Here is a 21616-nt window from a genome sequence, read left to right as displayed (position 1 = left end):
AATATATTAGAACACAAAAAACAATACTAAGCTTGTTTAAATTAAGAACTGGTGCAGCAATTTACAGGTGTGCATTTCATTATGTACGATGGGACTAACCATACCATAGTCTGATATTAGCTGTACAGGTCAAATTGCATTTAAACAGGCTAAAACATGCTTAACTGTAGCCCCCCAACCGAAGAGAAGTTCATTGACAGGCAAGGGACTTGTATAATTCTTCTATCAAAAGAAATCATTTGAAAGATATTTGATGTATATCAGTTTGTGATGGTTCACAGCAAGGCAACAACAATCAGAATCCCTGAGCTCTGTATGCGGAAAGCATTGAAACTATTATGCATCAATGTCAGGTCCAGGATAAGCAGGTAAACTCATTATCCGCTTGTCTAATACCGGGCCTCCGACGGTGAAATGGTACAAACTCTGAAAGTTTAATCCTCTCAATCCAAGCACTTCATGCACTGCAAAAGGATAATAAGAGGAAAACTCTCAATTATTATATTTTAGAACATAAGTAGAGATGTTTCCATGGTAGTTCTGCCAAATTGAGTCCACAGAGAGCTTGACTTTACTTTCATTGACTTGTTATTAATTAATCTATAATAATCCTAGCAGTAGCCAGATTAAACGAGGAGCTTTCCTTGAACCAAATCTACCGATTGAAAGCAGACGCTGTACAGGGAATTATCAATGAATATGTGTTTTTAAGCATCATAATCCAAACAGGCTCGCCCATCAAGTTCAGTTCTTGAGCAATGTATATGTTTGATTTGTTAAACCTCTCTAAAAGTACATGTAATTGTACCATTTATCAATTATCATTGACGTTAATTTTTCATGAGCAACGGTCCCATGCACAGTAATCACAACAGAGGAAATACCACGTCAGACAGAAGTGAAGAAAAAGAAACATACCTGGATCATCAAAGAAGCAACCAATGCCAGTTGCAGAAATGCCAACTGCATGTGCTTCAAGATACAACACTTGGCCAAGGACTCCAGTCTCCCAAAATAGTCGAGGATACATCCACACGCCCTTGTCACGCAAGGTAGGCTCAAAATGAGCCACCATACCAAGGCTGAAGCAGCCATCACTGGCTATGTCCTGCATTATGGTAACGTGTTTTAGCAAGAGTTGGAGAAAATGCATAGTAGGCCACCCTCCTTAGATACTCCTCGGTTCACAAAGATGGCCAAGACAGTCTTAAAGCACAATTTGTAACTTAAATTTTAAAAATGATGAGCAGGACCGGCATTAGATCTCTTCATTGTTATTCCCGGGTGAGTGAAACACAAAATCTTTGCCAATAATGGAGGTGACAAACATTGATAAATCAGAGGTTATGGCAACAATTTTTTTTGCTATGCAGGTGTTGAGATGATGTTAATTATGTCAAAACAGGGTCATGTCGTTTCCCATTAAAACTTTTGTGCTGTACTTTATTAAGCGACATCCAAAAGTTAACTTTTTATCTAAGTTTGCCATTATGCTGAGCACCCATGGTTTACCAACCATTTCAAACTTCAATTTTTTAACCAGGATTATTAGCAATAAAAAAAAAAAAAAAAAAAAAAAACCAAGTCACAAAGCGCTGCTGGAGCCTATTTGAGAGCATCTAAGCAAGGTGAGATGCAAAAATTAAAAAAAATTAAAATTAAAACATAGAAATCTGAAAAATATATTTTAACATATTAGAAAAAAAAATCAGAAAAACATGGGAAAAAACAGTTAATCAGGAAAAAAAATGAAAAGCATAGAATCAAGAATATGGACAAAAAAAAGAAAAAAGTAAATATATAAGAAGAGAAATTAAGAAAAAAAAATATCTGAATGGCTGCTAGCAAGAGGATAGATTGCAGGAGGTGAGCTCTAAATAGAGGAATGGAGGATGAACTGCAAAACACATCACTGGCTTTTGGCTGACATTTTATTTTACGTAAACAGATACTAGCTGGATACTTCTGTACTCACTTATTCAGAAAAATAAAATAAATAAAAGGACGTGCCTTTCTTAAGCCTAAGGCGTGAAAAGGCGTGCGTCCCCCGAGTGAGGTTGCCCGCCTGAAGACATTTGATGCGCAAGCCCTTGAGCCTTAAGTCAGGCAAGCCTCAATAACCATGACCAGGGTTGCTGGTCTAATACGGATTCAAGTCTAGAATCACATGCTTCCCAAGCAATTCTACTAACATTAGGGGTGAAAAAAAAGAGAGTGTAGCAGTTGACATACCTGATGGCAGGAGAGCTGTTTGGCAATCTGCTGGCAATCACCCCTAGCAAGCTCATACAAAGGTAAATCGTCAGGGCATCCCTCTGGTTTCTCCCATTTAAATCCAGCTCTTGTAGCTTTCTTAAGCTCATGAAAATGATCTTCATTTCTCACCAAGAAATACAACCCTTTTGGCAATCCCGTCACTCTATGCACAAACAAAGCAGCATGCACCTCAGCATCCCAAGAAAGAACTCGAAATGGCAATGCCAACTGTCTTTTCTGACTTTCTCCAGTTCCAGAACCAGAAGGAACACAATGTAACAAAATCTGATAAAATGTTTCTCTATCTATTTTCGTGACTCCGTCCATATCCACAGCACTCCTCCTCTTTCTGACAATTTCCCTAACAGTAAAACCTTTATACGACCCATCACTACAAACACCACTTCCCTGAAATGGATCAATCAAGAATCTTTCTCCTAATGTTAAGGGCTTTTTAACGGCCTCTGCAGTTCTATAAATTATATCCCAACACACATGTTCTTTGCTAAGCAAATTTGGCTTACCTTTCCAGTCCAAATTTTTAAATTCCATTAATGCGGAGCTCAATTCCTTATAATTAACATCAAAATCAGTAGCCCCTTTAGGAAAAACAAGAAGCAAGCAATCAGAATGCTCAAATTCAATATCAGGAATCTTGCCTTTAATTGGCCCATCAGGAACTTGAAAGCTCTGATAAATTTCAAGCCCCATTAACCTTTCCAACTCTTTATGCCCTAGTCCATCAAGCAACTTCACGTCCCATCCAAGTCCAGCAGCAGCCACTGCGATCGCAGCAATAGCATGACCGACATCGTGATTACAATACCGAAACGCACGCTCCCCGTATTTCCAGGCCTCACGCCAGAAAATAGAAGAAATCCCAATTAGAAACGAATCTCTTGGAAAGAATTTTGGAAAAAAATCAGACGGGATTGTAGCTCTAAGCTCTAAAGCATGCTCTTTTGGTGCATAATGCGCAACAAAAGAAGAACTAGAAAGTGATTCAATTGGTGGAGCAATAAGGTAAGCTTCAGTTGGGTGTAAATTACCGCTACTCGGGTTAACCCGAAGAGACCAAGTAGAAAAGCCAGTTGTTTTCCAAGCAGAAAGAGCGAGAGAATCGTAAAACAATTGGGAAATCGAAGATTTAGAAATGGGTTTTGGAGAAGGAAGGGAATTGAAAATAGAATGATATAGAGGAGCAGAGTCAGCAGCTGATGATGCTGTTTGATTGTCAGTTGGAAAGTGCTGGAGAGAAAGTAGTGGAGCAGAAATGTAACGGCGAAATGGATTGGGTTGGTTAGCCCAGTCAAGGCCGCGAGGGCCTCTAGCGTAATTGGTAAAATTGTGTTTGGTCTGGTTATGGTACTTTATTACCTGGCTTAGCTTTTGAGTGTCAGGGTTTGGAGTTTTGTCTTCCTTGGGGTTGGTTATAGATGGTGATGGCGACGATGAGGAGGAGAAAGACATCGTTGCAATTGATTTCTTGGCGGTGCTTAGATCAGATAGGAGAGTAACACTTGAAGTAAAAATGCAGAAATGAGTTTGGTTCAGAGGAGAAGAAAATCTTGAAGTCAGGTTCGGTGGAACCATTCTTGCCGTGTTACTTTTACCCAAAGATCGAAGCTTGTTTCTTGATTCTATAGCTCCATTGATTCTGGAAACATGTGGATTTTTTGAAAAATAAAAATTGATAAGTAAATTAACCCAAATTGATCGGGCCGGGTTCAGTAGTAAATGGACCCAATACTACAATTGGGCCAACGATTAGCCCAAAACTTCTAACCCTAGGGTTTCGTATGTGGTATATAAGATTGCAGAAAGCCAGCAGCTTATTTAAGCCATTATTCTCAGTCGGCTTCTTTTGCAACCCTACCCTCTTCCTTCCTCACTCTACCTTTCTTTGTTTTTCTCGAATACGGAATCGTCAAGTTGATGATTTAAATATTAGCAAGTTGATGATTTAAATATTTCAATAAATACAAGTGAATAGTAAGCAAATGATGAAGAATGTTGGATACTGAGAAGCACGCATTTCTTTAATGCCAGCAGTGTTTCATCTATACTTCCATGACTCTGATGCTTCTATTCTTTATTATTACCATATCACCGTTCTAAAATTTTCTTCTTTTTCTTTTCTGCAAATCTTGATTCTTTGTTTGTTCAAAAGTTTTTCATTTTATTTTTGCTTCTATGATTTTCGATTGATTGAACTGAGCAACCTGTGATTTTACATGCCAAGAAGGCAAGAACTCACATGTTGATTTTTTATTCTAGGGCTAATTTTTTGTTTTTCAGTTATTTTGTTCTGTTGGTATTTTTTTTATTTAAAATTTGTGAATTATGAATTATTTGATTTTTTAAGATAAATAAATAAATAATATTATTTTTATAATTTAATTGGGTTCAATTGATTATTGAATAAAGTTGTCTAGTGCTAGATAATAACTGATTATTGATTAAATTTGAATAAATTTGAAATTACATCAAAATCTACTGAATCAGGAAACTGATATATCACTCTTAAAAAAATAAAATAAGCAAAAAAGGAAATTGATATCATAGGCCTTCAGACATATTAATTTCAAATTGCTCCATGGAAATTCAGAAATGAAATGAACTCGTTAAGTCCATTCAAATGGATTCAGGCCTAGAAGATTAAAACTTAACTTGAGAAGAACAAAAAAAAACTACAGTAAGATTAAAATGTTTCTCAGTAGCAAAATTTGGCACAGAACCAAAAAAAAAAAAAAAAAAAAAAAAAAAAACAAGCTCATGAGTAGCCCAGTCCAGGTCCATTTTTGATGAAATATATATTGGACTTGATGAAATGTCTTAGAACTTGAAAACATTAAATAAGGTTAATGATTTTATATTAAAACAAAACAAACCTATATGCTTTGGCTCTTGCCAGCCTTTATTTTTTTATTGGACGGCTTTGAGTATAGGGGTGCGTGAGAGGCCTGCGGCGCATTTTAACATCTAGTAGTCACAACCATCCATCCACCAAAAACCTTCTCGGAGCGCATGACGTCAGTTTCCACTTTCAATTCGATGATGGATTGCCTCTTGACTCAACAAATCATAACGTGCTACGTAATCCTTGCATTTCTGCTTTTATGCTATCTCCACCCGCCTCAGTCCCCAAAATATATATTCGCTCTTCCCATTCCCTCCCTACATAAATGGACAACGATGCCCTTCACCAAGTCCCGACAACTGGATAATAGCGTCATTTCATGCTAAGAGTAATACCCCGCAGCGGCAACCCGCGAGAAGACCCATAAACAAATAATTATATTACACGCGGATAATCAATAAAATATAATCAGATCATCATCTTAATCCAGCGGCTCCATTTTCTGCTCCTGTTAATTGTGACATTGAAAAAGCTGCTTCTCCTTTAAATCGTCCCGTCCATCTTCATCAATCGAAGTACGCATTTCCTTTAGGCTCTATCCCTTGCTAGTCGCTCTCACTCTCTCTTCTATCTTTCCTCTTTATTCTTTTCCTGGAAGGTACTAATGCAAAGTCGTTTATCATTCACATGGTTGTGGTGAAAGAAATGGTGGCCAGTTTTCTAATTTTACTTTTAAATTGCAGAAATGTCAGTTATAGGGCAGAGAGGAATCCATTACCTGCAGAAACTAAAAGCAGCAAATATCCCGACTGAGTTGATAGAGAAGGGCCAAAATCGCGTTATCGATGCTTCTCTTACTCTTATTCGCGAGAGAGCAAAGCTTAAGGTACATCTCTACTTCTTATCTTATTCAAAAGCTTTTACCAATTTTGATGTCGAATTTCCTACTTATCATGTGAAGACTATGATCTGTTCTCTGCTTCTGTTATGAATGGATTAGTTATCTGAAATTAATTATGGTACTCACAGGGAGAGCTTGTGCGTGCTCTAGGAGGCGCGGTAGCGTCGTCATCGCTTCTTGGTGTTCCTTTAGGCCACAACTCATCATTTCTTCAGGGTCCAGCATTCGCTCCTCCTCGAATTAGGGAGGCTATATGGTGTGGTAGCACTAACTCATCAACTGAGGAAGGTATTCATATTTTATTTAAATAGCACGTTCAATTTATGGTTTTATAACGAACGCGATGACTTTCCCTGAGTATTTTATAATTGGTGATTCATGGATTGATTTAATTAGTTTAATAAATAAATTATTTCAGATCAAACCTTGAATATGTGAATGTTCTCTTCCTAAATCCTACTAGATATCAAATTGCTAATGTTATAGTACTGATTTTCGTACTTCTGGCTGTTCTCGGGAACCTGTTTGTAAAAATATTGAATAATATGAGCTTATGGCCGGGTGATGCTTGGCTGTGTGCAGGGAAAGAATTAAATGACCCACGGGTGCTAACTGATGTCGGTGATGTTCCTGTTCAAGAAATTCGAGATTGTGATGTAGAAGATGACAGATTGATGAATGTTATAAGTGACTCTGTCAAGCTAGTGATGGAGGAGGTGAATGCTATTTTTCATCTACGTTGTCAATTTTCTATCATATTAGCGATTCTGAAAATAGCAGCTAAGCAAATTTTCCTTTAACTCTTCCTTGGTCACCATTGATTGATCCATCCCGGCTTCATCAGCCACATTTTCTTTTATCATCTGCTGAGGTAGTTCAGCAGTTTGTAAGGCTACTTGATTACGACGTAACAGTTGATTGATGCAGAGATTGTTCTTTTCTTTCTGCACATGGATTCCTGCCTTGTGTGCAATGTTGCATTTGCTGTTTCTAGTTTGGTTGTCTCAAATATCTAAAACTTGGGCAAGATTAAGATATTCCAGCAGGTAGCTAAATTTGCACCATTTTACTCTCTGATCTGCATAACGATGAATGATAATTAGCTGTGAGTTGAGCAGTTGGGGGTTAGTAGTTTGACCGACTTATTGAATTAGACTGTTGAATGATTGCAAATTCACAGAAGTTTCTGTATGACTATGGTTCTGTAAACTTGTATGTCAAGTCCAAATTTTTTTTATAACTATGGTTCTGTAAACTTGTACGTGAAGTCCAAATTTTTTTATATTAGATTCTTGAGATTAATTATGCTAATAATCACAGTGATGGTGCTTACTATGCATTCTCTGTTAGAACTCCAAGAACTCTTTTGCTAAAGTTGTACGTTTAATGGGATTTTACTAGTTTGGTAGATCTAAGTATTTGTTGGTACTTTTGGTTTAAATGTTTTATTTTTAATTCTTTTGATGTTTGCTCTTCCAGGATCCACTACGCCCATTAGTTTTAGGTGGTGATCATTCAATATCTTTTCCTGTGGTAAGAGCCGTATCTGAGAAGCTTGGGGGACCTGTGGATATTCTTCATCTGGATGCTCATCCAGATATTTATCATGCTTTTGAAGGAAACAAATATTCTCATGCATCTTCATTTGCCCGAATAATGGAAGGTGGTTATGCACGGCGACTCTTGCAAGTATGGTTTTTACTTCTCACATTATCTTTCTCACTGCTCTGATGTTCTGTACTAATATTTTGGAAAAATATTGATTTGCAATTTTAGCAAGTTAATTCATCTAATTTATGCTATGTCAACTTTTCAAGCAGCTTGAACCCCAATCTCTCCCCTTCTGTATAGAATATGACCATGAAGTTCATATTAGCTTTCTTTTTTACCGCCTTAAACTTTTTATTTTCTTTCTGTCATTTCCTACAGTAAAAGGCTGCACCATGAATCTATCTGCATTCTGCAGGGTGTAACTAAGTGGAAACTCATTGTGTAGCTATTATTTCACAAATTGCACCTGATTATGTTGCTTGTACTTGAGATTTTCAAGTGTAAAACTATTGTTCATCCTTTTCTCCTCCCTCATACAACCCCCTTTCCCCCGCCCCATGCTGACCAGCACAATGGCCCTTGGACCTGGGACATTGAGGACGTTCACTCACACCTTTTGCCAGAATTACAAGAGAGCTCTGGAATATTAATGAAATTGAATGCTGACCTTTCAGGTGGGTATCAGATCAATAACGAAGGAAGGACGTGAGCAAGGCAAAAGGTTTGGAGTTGAGCAATATGAAATGCGAACCTTCTCAAGAGATCGCCAGCTGTTGGAAAATCTGGTCTCTCTCTCTCCCCCCCCCCCCCCCCCCAAACAAAAAAAAAAAAAAAAAAAAAAAAAAAAAGAACCAATGTTTGGACATGCTTGTGATTGGGCTATATGAGTTTGACTTCAATTTTTTGCTTGAACAGAAATTAGGGGAAGGTGCAAAGGGAGTGTATATCTCAATAGATGTGGACTGCCTTGACCCTGCATTTGCTCCTGGTGTATCTCACATTGAGCCTGGTGGTCTCTCTTTCCGTGATGTACTAAACATCCTCCACAACCTTCAAGCTGATGTTGTTGCAGCAGATGTGGTAGAATTCAATCCGCAACGTGACACTGTTGATGGGATGACTGCTATGGTTGCTGCCAAGCTGGTAAGAGAACTGACTGCAAAGATATCGAAATGATAAATCTTACACCTTCCTGCCTAGACTTTTCACATTTGTGGTTCCGTGGTGCATCCAATTAGTTTGACCAATGGTTCCTGCCTTCCACACAGGCATCTTTTTCCATATCCCCTTAAGAGGGCTTCTCTCGAGGAATTATTAAATATTTATATTCAAATTAGCTATCTGTAGAATTTTTTGTTTCAACACTTCTCTCTCTGCTTTTGGACAAAAAAAAAAAAAAAAAAAAAGAAACAGTAAAAGAGTAGCAACATTGCTCTTGCATTACTTGGAACATTTTTTTACCTCATTTTGTGCCCAAAAATGAGAGGGTACAATTTCTACCAATTTAAGCATTGTTGCGCCCCTGCACTTTTACAAAATAAATGTTTACAGCCACCATGATATTATTCCAAGCAGAGGTTGGGAGCTGACAATATGATCCATTTATATTGGTTTTATGGAAACCTTTTCTTTATGTTAAGAAGTATTGATTGGTAGTGTTGCGTTCCTGTTGAAAAAGGGTGTTTTTAAGACAGCAAGAAGTATATTAAACGGTAGATGCATTACTCCGGGATTCTGGTCTATGTAGAACTGCATGTTACAGACCCTAACATCTTACTATTAGATTTAAATTCTTGCTTCATTTAGATTGCTAGTCCTGAAAACCATATTGAAATGATCTATATAATCAGAGTCCAAACATTTCAAAGCTTATTCTGTATCATTCATTTCACTTGCCTCTGCATTTGGCTTCTCATCGATGTGAACTTATACTGCTTGGCACATAGCGTGAACAATTCCAAGTTAAGAGCTACCAAAGTAGCTGAGAGAAAGAAATACCTCTCTAAATGACCGTGATTTAGATAGGAGGGACCCAACATGGCTTCCCGTTTCGTCTCGCCATTGCCATCACTACAGTCAAAATCATACTGTATTATAGCTGCCAATGGCTGTTGAAGGCATGGACAAGCTGATCCCTAAGCTTGTCAATGCATCCGGTGTTTGCGATGCAAAAAATTGCATTTGTGCAACATCAACTAATGCTTCAGATGCTCCGAGAGGGATGTACTGTGGAGGCTGCCACAAAATCCCTTATGAACGTTCCTCATCACTATCAATAGCATAATTTCGCCTTTGTTGTTCAACAATTCCTGCGACTACTATGGTTACTATTACAACTATAAGCCCAATGCCTATTCTCTGTAGTTTGCCCAGTGGTTTAGGCTTCCGTCTCGTCACTTTCATGATTGAGGGAAGAATTAAGCTGTCATATGATAAAATGAAAGCCGAGGAGCTTATAATGTCGAATGCAGTCATACTTGCTGGAGGAATATAGAACTTGGAGATTGTTTTGTCCATTGCAGCTCCTTGTTCAACAAACAGTGATAGCAATTGTATGAAGACTCCAGAAGGCAGAAGTGTGCAGAACCAAATTGGCAATAGCCTCAGTATGCATTTCACTTCGACCTGAGTGATGGTGCAAAGATGCCATGGATTTGGAGCTGGTCTTGGTCTTCCACTGCGATCATGTCCATGGGGTGGGAGTGGCAGCGCGATCAAGAAATCTGGTTGTCGAACACACACACACACACACAAAAAGAATTAGATAATTTAATTTTGTTTATAATCCAAGTAAGGCAAAGCTTTTTACAAAGATTGTACCCACTTGAAGTCATTAATGTGTAATATTCTTCTGGTACCATTTATTTCACTTTCCCCGCCATGAATTTCATAAAGCCCTTCCCCATTTGAGGGTACTTCAAAATGAAGCTACTATGTATGACCTGAGAGAATCTAGAAATTGGATTACCAGACGGTTTGAAGTGCCTATACCTGAAAGTTCCACTCAATAGCAACAAATATGCGACAACAGCACAAGCAACACAAATCCAAAACCCAACGAACCAATAACCCATATTATCTATATAAACCAAAACTGTCTCTGCAACCAAGGACCCGAGGTTTATTGCAACATAAAAGTAGCTGTAAAATGATTTCTTATACTGCTTTTCTTTGGGATCTTCCTCGTCAAATTGGTCTGCACCGAATGTAGCTAGTGCAGGTTCAGGTGCTCCATTTCCAAAAGCAATCAAGTATATTGATATATAAAATACTGCAACTTCAATTGGTGCATGAGGTTCACATAACACCTCTAAAGGTCCACAGCCATGGGGTTTAAGCAGAAAGTTGAGAATGATAATGCTACTAACCCCTGCATGCAAGAACCGACATTGAAAATCAAATTCCAATTTTTTTTTAAAAAAAAAGCAAGGAAATGGGGAGATCAGAGGTAGCTACTCACAATAACGAGGACAACTTGGAATGCGACACAAGTATCTTCGTAAATACGAGTCACTAATAAAGGCACCCATTAGAGAGAAAAGATAAGCAGTTCCCATCCATTGACTGAATGTATTTGCTGCCTCTGCATTCGTTTGCCTCAATACAGATTTTGAGAAGAGAACCATATTCACCTCCACTCCAACATAAGATAATGTAACTAGACCTAGAATTGCTGTTTTCAATTTTTTTTTTATAAAAAAGGAAATATAAAAAACATACAGAAAATAAAATGATATTACAGTTCAGTCCACATTAAAAAGACATACCTAATAATAGCATTCCCCATCTCCATCCACCAGTGCTTCCCTTTAAAGCAGGTTTGCCATGGCGATCAAGTGATCCATCTCCTGTTCATCCATTGCATTGTCTCTCTTCTCTGTCCTTTGACTGTTGAAGTTCGATGCATATATGCAAACAAAAGTGTTCTACAAATCAGCATTTTACTTTTACTTCTTCTCATGATTTTAATTCCAAGCTTTTTAATTTCACATAATTTTACTTTTTCATTAGATACACAACAGAAAAAAAAAATACAAATGACTTTTATTTTGGTTTGTGTAGAGATCAATTTTATATTGCAATTTGAAATTTAGGTAATATTAATAATAATCAATGATGAATTACAAAAACAGATTATAGGAAGTTTTCTCTCAGCTTTAACTTCGAGTATAAAATCTTGCAGGATATCTCAACTATATTTTTTGGTCAAAACAAAGAGGGCATAAATAGCCATAATAAGATGTAAAATAATTAAAATCTGCAAAAAACGAAGAACAGGGAAAATTCAAGCTACAAGTAAATTCACAATTTCCATTTCTCTGATAAATAGACTGTATAAATTCAGAAACGAAATGATGAATATGTTCAAATTAAGAAAATGAAAGGAATGCATGCAAATTATGGAGGGTTTCGAGAATATTTTTCCTTCAAGTCATTACTGGGTAGAGAAGCTCCGACGCCGGATTCTTGTTCTGCCTCCATTCTTCGTCAAAGAAATCTAATTTAGATACGGAGACAGTGAATGAGAGAGAACCATTTAAAGACGGATGCTGAGGCAAGCAAGCGCCATGCAAAGCAATTATGAAAAATGGCAGCTCAATCACTAATTCATGGAATTTCTGTGCTCCTAATCTAGGGCGCGACGCGTGTCAACCCTAAAGGCTTCAACGTGTTATAAATTTGAAACAAATTATGATTTTGTCTATATTTTAACATAACATATAATATTGCGCCTATATTTTTTAAAATCTTTTGACATTTTTTTTTTCAGCAATGATTATTATTTTATCCTTACATTTTATTGAAATTAACTAATCTCTTACTGAATAAATTGAGCATTTGATTGTTGTATTTTATCAAAATTAATTAATTTGTTCATATATTTAACGGAAACAATATAGAAGAGCATAGTAAGGAGGTAAAAGATAGAGCCAGAATAATGTATTTTAAAAAAGATGCAGAGGCAATGTTGCATATTCTTGTAAGGGCACTGATACAAGAATAAAATTTAATTTTATACAAACCGGTTACCGGTTTACCGTCAGCTTTGATACGGTGTCATTTTATGTAATCTAAATTATCCGCAAGGCATAATCTTTAAGTCTAGCTTCAGTTGCCGTTAACCACTGGCTCGCAGCTTCCACTGTCACGAAGTTCCGCTGCCTCCAAAATGTTGTCTTCGCTGTCGACGCTATCTTCGTCCATTTCGCGCCTAAATCTCCGTCCAAAACCCTCACTTCACTGCGCTTTATCATCTTTCAAAATCCCAAAACCCTACAAGAAGCTATTAACGCTCAATTGCTCACCTCTCACTTACTTCTCACTCTATTCTCCATCTTCTCGCTTTTCGTCTTCGATTAATTCCATTTCCCCAAAATCCAAAATCGAAACTCTTCGCCGTAAAGATGATTTGGTTATTCTCGGCATTGAAACTAGCTGCGACGACACCGCCGCCGCTGTTGTACGTAATTGAGTGTTTTTTTTCTTTTTTTTTTTTTTTTCTTTTGGGCGTTTTGAATTTTTATTGATTGCTTGTGATGTTAGGTTAAAGGCAATGGTGAAATTCTCAGTCAGGTGGTGTCTTCTCAGGTATATAGGTCTTGATAGTTCGTTTTCCTTTCCTTATCGTACGTCATTAGCTCATTTTAAGCTTTTTACTAAAGGCAGACCTGCTTGAACGGTATGGTGGTGTTGCTCCTAAAATGGCAGAAGAAAGGCATTCACAAGTGATTGATCAGGTATAGTATTTGAGTTGGAAGCTTTATTTGATTTTCTTTTGTTATTTTTTTGTATTATAGTTCTTTTTACTTACAGTAAATCAATTGGTGCCGAAATTTTTGTTTGTTTTAATGCAGGTTGTACAGGATGCCCTTGATCAAGCAAATTTAACTGCAAGGGATCTCTCTGCGGTTGCTGTTACTATTGGTCCTGGTTTAAGCCTTTGTCTTTGTGGTAATTTGATTAATTTTTCTCTTTTTCCATTAAACTATTTCTCAAATCCTGCTATAGTTATATATTGTTGCGCAATCTTTATAGAGAAAGAGTTCCTTATGAAAGTTTGTTTATGCATTTGTAATGCAGTTGGTGTGCAGAAAGCTCGTAAACTGGCAGGCAGCTTCAATCTACCAATTGTTGGTATCCATCATATGGAGGCTCATGCTCTAGTAGCCAGGTATGGAGTTGCAAGTGTTTATGAGTTGGAGTAGAGATATAGAATAGCATTCACTAAATATTATTCTTTAAAAGACTCTTTTTGATATTCTAACCTATTGGGTTGATGTGTTCTTTGAAATGCTCATGTACGCCCATGTATATCTTCTTGTTAGGTTAATTGAACAAGAGTTGCAATTTCCTTTTATGGCGCTGCTAATTTCTGGTAAGACATATCCTTATTCTATTTACAGGTTTTTTTTTTCTTTCTTTTGTGAGGTAAGCATGTGTGAGAATATGATTGTTACTTAAAACTTGACACTGTTAAAGCATAAATTTTTAGCTTAAATGCATCCACTTCTGCGCACATTGTTTATTTCAAAAGGCATTATCTGAATTATTCAACTAATTTTAGAAAAAAAAATGTTAGCATTCGTTGAAAATGTTGGCAGTAACATGGATTTGAGAAATTGCGGTCCTTTATCTTCTGCCAAAATATCAAATATTGCTTTAATTCCATGCAGTCCTTTGGTTGCTTACTTTTGTTGGCATTGTGATATATCCTTGATATGGCGAACCAAATTTAATTTAACCTTGCTTTGGTTTGGTTCTCAGCCCCTTTCCCTTTGCATTAATTTAAGTAATGTTACTTTAGGATATGGCAAACCAAATTTAGTTCTGGTTGCACATGTTCTGATAATTTCACTTTGCTTTCGACTCTCAGGAGGTCACAATCTGCTTATTCTAGCTCGTGATCTTGGCCATTACATACAACTTGGAACCACAATAGATGATGCAATTGGTGAAGCGTACGATAAGATAGCAAAATGGCTTGGTCTTGATATGAGGAGGAGTGGAGGGCCAGCAGTCGAGGCACTTGCTCAAGAGGGAGATGCAGAATCTATCAAATTTTCAGTTAGTTGTCCAAAATATTTTATTATTATTATTATTATTTTCTGTCAATGAAGTTATGTTTGCAAGAATGTGCATTCTTTGGTTCAATTTGAGAAATCTTTTGTTTTTGTTCTTCTGAAATTCTTGCCGCTTTGTTTTCTCAGAGTCCAATGAAACAACATAAAGATTGCAATTTCTCATATGCTGGACTGAAGACTCAAGTGAGGCTGGCAATTGAATCCAGAAATATGTATGTAGAAAACTCTAAAATATTTGTTCATCTTTTGGAGTACAATTCCATATGATGCATGGCTAGTGCTAACAATGAGCTAGTTAATAAATTTTTTCTCTTTGTCATGGTTATTGATGCATCCATATCTATGTGTCTAGCAATGCAGAAATTCCCATATCATCTGCAACCAGTCAAGACAGAAGCTCCCGAGCTGATATTGCTGCATCTTTTCAGGTTTTTTTTTTTTTCTTTTTCTTTTCTTGGGTTAATTTTTTAATATAGTTCTTTCTGAGACTCTCTTGCAGCGAGTTGCAGTGCTGCATTTAGAGGAGAGGTGTGAACGGGCAATTGATTGGGCACGAAAGATTGAGCCATCTATAAAATATCTGGTAACACACTGGAATTTTCAGCTATTCCACGTGATTGATTTATTCTTTTTGTTAATTTCTTGACATGATTGAGACATTCACCTACCTTTACTTTCAATTCTTCTAGGTGGTCTCTGGAGGTGTTGCATCAAATCAGTATGTCCGAACCCGGCTTGATCAGGTTGTGAAGAAGAAGAACTTGAAACTTTTATGCCCTCCTCCCAGTCTCTGTACAGATAATGGTAAGATCTCTTTGGTCTTCTAGACCTTATAAATAACATACCTTGTAAATAACTAACGACTTGATTTTCATCTCATTAGGTGTAATGGTGGCTTGGACTGGAATTGAGCACTTCTGTATGGGAAGATTTGATCCTCCACCACCTGCAGATGAAGCAGAGGATTTTGTGGTTTGCTCTCAGTGCACTGTCTTTTTTTTGTTTCCTGTCCCCACCCTTGCGATATTTGATTGCACTTCTTTTGAACCATAAACTTGATCATTCATCCTGAGAGATTCAATTAAGGAATCAGCAAATAGATTTCATTTGACCTTTTACATAGCTGTTATGTAACTGTAAGAGGGTTTATTGCTTGTGACAAGTGACAAGTGTAATGTCTACACTTGCTTGATAACATGTTAGATAATATTTTATGTTGTATATTCAAACTGTCTTCTTGCTGCCTCAATAACTAGCAAATGTTTGTCTTTTGAATTAGTATGATCTGCGACCAAGGTGGCCATTAGGAGTGGAGTATGCTGAAGGAAGAAGCAATGCTCGTTCTATAAGAAGGGCACGGGTTCATCCATCTCTTACTTCTCTAATTCAAGCATCACTCCAACAGCAGTGATATGTGGAACTCCTAGTTCTCTGGAGTTCCTTAAAATACGACATTGCTAGTTGGTTGACATTTTTAGACAGTGCTCTCATTGCTCAAAGGATGATTGTCAACCTTGTTGACCAGAATCTGGTTTTCAAATGGGGAACGGAGATTGTCTGTAGACCTGACACCAATTCTAAAAATGATTAATCAGTCCCGACTCCTGAGGAAGTGTTCTGGTCAGGCATCTAGGAAGTTGGTAACTTGCATTTCAGAACCCGAAGTCTTTCTGCTGCGATCTCAAATTGGAATCTCTTGTTTCCCTTGGTTGTGCGCGTTCCGAGTATTGTTATGATCCTGTATATTCTACACTTGTTATTGCATATTGGATAAGACTTGATTTAGTGTAGTAGCAATAAGTAGAGTTACAGATTCAATTACCATTGAGTTGTTTATATTTTAATTACTTCCCTTTCTTATATTTGGGGGTTAACCTGTCTTGTTCATATAATTATTCTAATAAATGTTAATATTTTAATAATTATAGATTCTCGCATTTAATGTTTTTTTCAAGTTGATTTTTTACATTATGGGGTTAGTTTAAATGAGTAGATTGTCCCTCTTCCTCGTGATCAAGAACGATAGTGTTGTTCATAAATCAAAGAAAACCTTCCCTGGAAAAAAAGAAATACTCGTGGTTCATAAATTGTCCATATTTTATTTTATTTTTCTCATCAGAAATATTATTGTCTCAATAAAAATTTTATTTTCACTAATTTGATGCTGGATCTAGTCTAGGTCTAGACCGCGCGGTTTAGGTAAAGAAATCCCATGTTCATTGATGATTTCCCTGTCGTTCGCACACTCAAGGGAAAATCTTATACGGTGTTTTCTTGGGCTTAGCCCAATCCTTCCTGTCCAGGCCCAATTAGTGCCCACAGGCTCTAAGTGTCCAGGTCGCTGCATATCATTAGTTAGCGCCTCGATGAAAGTATTTGCGCGCCAAGAACACTGAAACGACCCGCACAGACGCAGTTTCATCGAATCGAAAACATTTGTCTACCCCCTCAAAAAAAAAAAAAAAAAAAAAAAAAACATTTGTCTAGAGAGGGATATGGAAGTATCGAGGCTACCGTTATCGGCGACGCAGAGAGGGAAGCTAATATCGGCAGGCTACACTTCTATCTCTTCCCTTTCTTCTGTCTCCTCTTCAGATCTTGCACGTGGTAATTTTACGTTTTAATCGCTCAAACCCATAGTCTACTACGTAATCGTATTCAATTTTCTTACTTTCGGTGCTTCTCTATTCCATATTTCATTTGTTCTTCCTCTATGCTTACTAGATGTGTAGTGTAAATTTAAATTCTGGTGATTTTCATGGTTTGGCCATTTGGGTATTGTCGTTTTGATGATCGGATACCAAGTGTTTGTTATTGTGACCTTGTGATTGGAATTTTAAGAGGTCTCACTAAATGCAGTGAATAGTAAGCTCTAAATTGGAAGGAAATTTGGCCACCAAGTCAGTTGTAGTAGTATCATCTCTAGTAGTATCAATAACAACAACGACTAAGCAGTAGTCCCAAATTAGACAGCTAAGCCTTTGTCCCAAACTAGACGGATTGGCTATATGAATCCTGGTGAAGTGAGCCTGGTGAAGCATATCTGGTCCTAAGCCTGGGATTGATGGCCAAAGTAAAATTAGTCAAACCACATTATGAATCTTTTGATTATTGAGAATTCATTTCTAGTAGTTTAACAGCTTAAAATGTTTGTTCGAGAAATAAGATCTGTTTTATCAAAGGGAAATCATACTCGTTGTTTTTGCTGGGATTGCTTTTGCTTTCTGTATGAATTTCCCCCGGATATCTGTAATGTTATGGCTAAAAATTAACTTTCTTTATGCTTGAATAGATCTGAAAATTTCAGATGGAGAAGCTCTTGAAATTTTGAAAGTTGCATCACATAGCAGTAAGCTGGACAGGGTGGAAGGAAGCCACGCTATTATCATTGGTAATCAATTTCTGCTTGACATGTTACAATTGCATTTCATTTAATTTCCTTTCTCCATTCATTTTCATATTTTCAGAGGTGATCTAACCAAATTGAAAACTTTTAATGGTGTATATTATTCATGAAACCTGAGTGCGGTCTTTTGTATTAACAGGTGCTCAGAATGCTTGGGACATGCTTCATGAGGAGCAGTCCTTGGTACGCATTACTACATCTTGTGCAGATCTAGATAACATCCTTGGTGGAGGAATAAGTTGCAAAGAAGTGACAGAAATTGGTTAGGCATTTTTTTCCTCTCTCTTTCTTCTTGTAAAATTATTAATACGAGAGTTTGTATGCTTTGTCTATGAGCCTAAGCATGATTAGTTGCAAATTATTTTTTCATTTATGGGGTTTTTTTTTCCCTGCTCTTTATAGGTGGAGTGCCAGGCATAGGTAAAACACAGATGGGGTATGAGGCTATCCTTTTCTTCATCTCTTTCTTTCTAGCTGGGGTATAACACAGCCTGAGCATTCGTTCTGTTCTTCTCTTTCTTTATGATGTGTGTGGCCATATATGTAAAGGAAAAGCTTACTGATGCTGAGCCATATATTTGGATTGGTAGGATTCAACTTGCAGTCAATGTCCAAATTCCACCTTATTGTGGTGGCCTGGGCGGACAGGCAATTTATATAGGTAAATTGATGACACTTTAATGGCCCTTTTTCTTTAACTTCTCAACTGATATTTTACTGGTGATGCTTATAATGTTGCATCTTTGCAATATTCAGATACAGAAGGTAGTTTTATGGTGGAGCGTGCTCTACAGGTTGCTGAAGCATGTATAGAGGACATGTCAGAATATAGTAGGTTCTTAAGGAAGGATTTGCAAACTTGTCACGTGGGGATGCAAAGCAAGGATATTTTGAAAAATATATATTACTTTCGTGTTTGCAGTTATTCAGAGCAAATTGCCCTGACTAATTACTTGGAAAATTTTATTTCAGAAAATAGAGATGTAAGTAATTTCGATATTCTGTAATATATGCCAACTGTCGGATTACCAAACAATGGTTTGAATTTGCCTAGTTTCTCTTTCCCCACAGGAAGCAAGACTCTGCTTCTAGATGATTATTTAATTGCTTAAAGCAATAAGTTTCATCCCCATCTATCCAATTCTTCGAATGTCTATTTTTGTGAAACAAGGGATCTCTTGCCGATTTGTCTTACATGTATTTAAAATATGTTCTTCGTGAATTGATTTTCTATCATTTTAACAGGTTAAAATCATAATAATTGATAGTATTACTTTCCACTTCCGCCAAGATTTTGAAGATCTAGCCCTCAGAACACGGGTACTCAGTGGAATGGCCTTAAAGTTGATGAAGATTGCAAAAGATTTCAGCCTAGCGGTAAATTAGTAATTCTTAAAACTGTAAATCCAACAATCTTCACACTTTCATTTCAAGTAATCTTTTATTTTTGGAGTATATTTTACATTACCCAAGTTCAGCTACCTCCCCCACCCCTCTCTCTTTCTCTTCTCCTCTCCTTCCCTTTCCCATTTCATTGTCATAAAGATATCTGAAAACTAGTTGGTAGGCAACTTAGCAAAGCTTTTGTAGAGTTGGTCTTGGTAAATTTTATGAAAGCATCCATTCATTCTTTGCAAAATGTTTTGTTTTTCTTTATTCCTACACATTGAAGTGCTTTCATACTACTGGAATTAAGATCTGTGTCCATTGCTTGGCCTTTTTATGATTAATCAGATTTTAACTGCTTGCAGGTAGTTCTATTGAATCAGGTAACTACCAAGCACACTGAAGGTTCTTTCCAATTAGGTCTTGCACTAGGTAAATTTAATCTCTATACGCCCCCTTCTACATAAATTTTTTTTTTTTCTAGTTCTTGATCATATTCTTTCTTTTTCTTCATAATCTGTCTATTTTATTTATTTATTTTTGTAATCAGTTTTTTCTGGTTTTCTTACACTGATTAGGTGATAGCTGGTCGCATTCTTGCACAAATCGGGTTATTCTGTACTGGAATGGCAATGAGAGATATGCATACATTGACAAATCACCTTCCCTTAAATCAGCATCAGCACCATATTCGGTCACCAGTAGAGGAATCCGAAATTCTACTTCAAGTTGTAAACGTGTTAGAATGATGTAACAGTTTGATTGGGTTCATGGACAGAGATGAAAAGGTAAACAAAAGTTATGGATTACTATTTGATATGCAATACAAAACCTCCTAGCCAACTTAAACGAGTTATCCTAGTTGAAGTACTAAATTTTAACCACTCATTGCAGTAGATTTTCTACCTTTTTAGAAAATGTTTATTTGTTGAAGCTGATGTTAAGGTTGGTGACCTTTCATTCTATTCGCCTCTTTGTAAATTGTAAGTCAGTGCTGAGCAGTCGTAATTGGAGGGTTTGACTGGTTTTTGTTTGTTGCTTGAAATGCGGATGTATCAGCAAAACTAAGCAATAATCTTTTTTATTTATTTGTTGAGAGAGAAGAAAAGTTGATCATTAATTGAAGGCGGCAAGTAATTTTATATACTCATTTTTAAAGATAGATTAAGAAAAATTAATTAATCTAGTTAAACTATACTATTTATTTATATATTTTCTTAAAATACCTTGTTGTAGTGTTAAATTATATATATATAATTGAGAATATACATCTACATTAAATAGAAATACATTAAGAAATTAAATAATAAATTGTCTTTTAAAAAAGAAAATAGAACTGCACTTTGAAAAAGGAAAATAAACTTATATATAGGACAAAGAGAGTATTACTTAGGATCATTACCTAATTAAAAAAATAAAGAATATTGAAGAGTGGAACTGTGTAGTTTGTTGAATTCAAGGTTGAGACGAAAGTATGTTGCTATTTATGTTTTTCAAACTTTGTCACCTAATAGCTTTTCAATCCATCGTCACTCTCAAATTTTATATAAGAAAATCCTAATCTCCAAGGATATTTTGGTCGAAATAATATCTTAATTTTCAGGTTTAATGTATTAGAATATTTCAAATTTTACGGATTTTTCAAATTTATTATTTTGATTAGTTTTATCCTAATTTCGACTTTTTATATTAATTGCATTCTTAAAACAAGAGATTTGTAAAATTCATTGTATTCTAATATAAAATTTTAAAAATTTAACTGCAATTGCATTGTAAAACTGATTTTGAGTATATTTTACGGGATTCACACCTTATACTGTGGAGAAGTGGGTAAGAGAGAGAAGGGCAAAAATGAAAATTTAGATGGTGGATCCCACAAAATATATAATTACAAATCAATTCTAGGGTGTAACTGCAACTAAATTTTAAAATTGGAGTATCCTTGCAACAAAACAAAAATTGCAGTGAGTGTAAAATTGCAACTGTTCAAACGGTGGCTAAGCCACTTTAAGAAGGTAGCTGAACTTAATTAATCTTCTCCATTCAACAAGTACGCTTACGCAAGAGAAGTTTAAATTAATTAACTAATCCCATTGGTTGTACATAGTAGCCCAGATCTGCTTAATTATTAATTAATTCAAATAGTATAAAATTATTGTTGATTTGGGTTAATG

The 21616-nt window shown here is 36.4% G+C and overlaps 4 protein-coding genes and 1 pseudogene across 5 annotated transcripts; 3 read left to right on the top strand and 2 right to left on the bottom strand.

The window, feature by feature from the left end:
* Positions 1-6: 6 nt before the first annotated feature.
* LOC105643144 (nitroreductase family protein) lies at positions 7-3925 on the bottom strand. Its single transcript, XM_012228213.4, has 3 exons — positions 2233-3925; positions 919-1108; positions 7-464 (listed from the first exon to the last, which is right to left on the bottom strand). Exons 1-3 carry the CDS (start codon positions 3847-3849, stop codon positions 337-339), a joined length of 1935 nt encoding a protein of 644 aa, XP_012083603.1. The 5' UTR covers positions 3850-3925; the 3' UTR covers positions 7-336.
* Positions 3926-5566: 1641 nt separating this feature from the next.
* Positions 5567-8986, top strand: LOC105643140 (arginase 1, mitochondrial). Of its 2 annotated transcripts, none has more exons than XM_012228209.4 (7): positions 5567-5691; positions 5860-6002; positions 6146-6305; positions 6600-6733; positions 7497-7706; positions 8243-8353; positions 8484-8986. In XM_012228209.4, the coding sequence occupies exons 2-7, from the start codon at positions 5862-5864 to the stop codon at positions 8742-8744; spliced, it is 1017 nt and encodes a 338-aa protein (XP_012083599.1). In that variant the 5' UTR covers positions 5567-5691; positions 5860-5861; the 3' UTR covers positions 8745-8986. The 2 variants fall into 2 exon arrangements, with proteins under 2 accessions (XP_012083599.1, XP_012083598.1); XM_012228208.4 differs by having other exon boundaries at positions 5588-5774.
* Positions 8987-9437: 451 nt separating this feature from the next.
* LOC105643361 (protein NRT1/ PTR FAMILY 7.3-like) lies at positions 9438-12050 on the bottom strand (annotated as a pseudogene).
* A 609-nt stretch (positions 12051-12659) lies between these two features.
* GCP1 (glycoprotease 1) lies at positions 12660-16572 on the top strand. The gene is made up of 13 exons (XM_012228207.4): positions 12660-13029; positions 13113-13157; positions 13232-13306; positions 13424-13520; positions 13650-13740; positions 13895-13944; positions 14443-14633; positions 14777-14862; positions 15003-15078; positions 15150-15233; positions 15340-15454; positions 15534-15622; positions 15930-16572. The coding sequence occupies exons 1-13, from the start codon at positions 12739-12741 to the stop codon at positions 16059-16061; spliced, it is 1422 nt and encodes a 473-aa protein (XP_012083597.1). The 5' UTR covers positions 12660-12738; the 3' UTR covers positions 16062-16572.
* A 451-nt stretch (positions 16573-17023) lies between these two features.
* On the top strand, positions 17024-20588 carry RAD51C (RAS associated with diabetes protein 51C). The gene is made up of 9 exons (XM_012228206.4): positions 17024-17257; positions 17943-18041; positions 18196-18318; positions 18459-18492; positions 18647-18717; positions 18813-19039; positions 19302-19433; positions 19808-19874; positions 20021-20588. The coding sequence occupies exons 1-9, from the start codon at positions 17146-17148 to the stop codon at positions 20194-20196; spliced, it is 1041 nt and encodes a 346-aa protein (XP_012083596.1). The 5' UTR covers positions 17024-17145; the 3' UTR covers positions 20197-20588.
* Positions 20589-21616: the final 1028 nt, after the last annotated feature.

This window comes from Jatropha curcas, chromosome 5, assembly GCF_041381405.1.
Source record: "Jatropha curcas cultivar XTBG-Jc1 chromosome 5, XTBG_Jcur_1.0, whole genome shotgun sequence".
Classification (NCBI taxonomy): domain Eukaryota; kingdom Viridiplantae; phylum Streptophyta; class Magnoliopsida; order Malpighiales; family Euphorbiaceae; genus Jatropha; species Jatropha curcas.
Note: the sequence above shows the minus strand (reverse complement) of the source record. Positions and strands in the feature narration are given on the sequence as shown.

What these genes read in the sequence shown, in the direction of transcription:
- LOC105643140 (XM_012228209.4), top strand. Translation starts at nt 5,862, where the DNA reads ATGTCAGTTATAGGGCAGAGAGGAATCCATTACCTGCAGAAACTAAAA. An exon ending in GCGAGAGAGCAAAGCTTAAG is followed by an intron (nt 6,003 to 6,145) that starts GTACATCTCTAC and finishes TGGTACTCACAG; the next exon opens with GGAGAGCTTGTGCGTGCTCT. An exon ending in TCAAGCTAGTGATGGAGGAG is followed by an intron (nt 6,734 to 7,496) that starts GTGAATGCTATT and finishes TTGCTCTTCCAG; the next exon opens with GATCCACTACGCCCATTAGT.
- RAD51C (XM_012228206.4), top strand. Translation starts at nt 17,146, where the DNA reads ATGGAAGTATCGAGGCTACCGTTATCGGCGACGCAGAGAGGGAAGCTA. An exon ending in CGGACAGGCAATTTATATAG is followed by an intron (nt 18,718 to 18,812) that starts GTAAATTGATGA and finishes TGCAATATTCAG; the next exon opens with ATACAGAAGGTAGTTTTATG. An exon ending in CAAAAGATTTCAGCCTAGCG is followed by an intron (nt 19,434 to 19,807) that starts GTAAATTAGTAA and finishes AACTGCTTGCAG; the next exon opens with GTAGTTCTATTGAATCAGGT.
- GCP1 (XM_012228207.4), top strand. Translation starts at nt 12,739, where the DNA reads ATGTTGTCTTCGCTGTCGACGCTATCTTCGTCCATTTCGCGCCTAAAT. An exon ending in ACGACACCGCCGCCGCTGTT is followed by an intron (nt 13,030 to 13,112) that starts GTACGTAATTGA and finishes TTGTGATGTTAG; the next exon opens with GTTAAAGGCAATGGTGAAAT. An exon ending in GCAATTGAATCCAGAAATAT is followed by an intron (nt 14,863 to 15,002) that starts GTATGTAGAAAA and finishes CTATGTGTCTAG; the next exon opens with CAATGCAGAAATTCCCATAT.
- LOC105643144 (XM_012228213.4), bottom strand. Translation starts at nt 3,849, where the DNA reads ATGGTTCCACCGAACCTGACTTCAAGATTTTCTTCTCCTCTGAACCAA. An exon ending in AACAGCTCTCCTGCCATCAG is followed by an intron (nt 1,109 to 2,232) that starts GTATGTCAACTG and finishes ACCATAATGCAG; the next exon opens with GACATAGCCAGTGATGGCTG. An exon ending in TTGCTTCTTTGATGATCCAG is followed by an intron (nt 465 to 918) that starts GTATGTTTCTTT and finishes ATCCTTTTGCAG; the next exon opens with TGCATGAAGTGCTTGGATTG.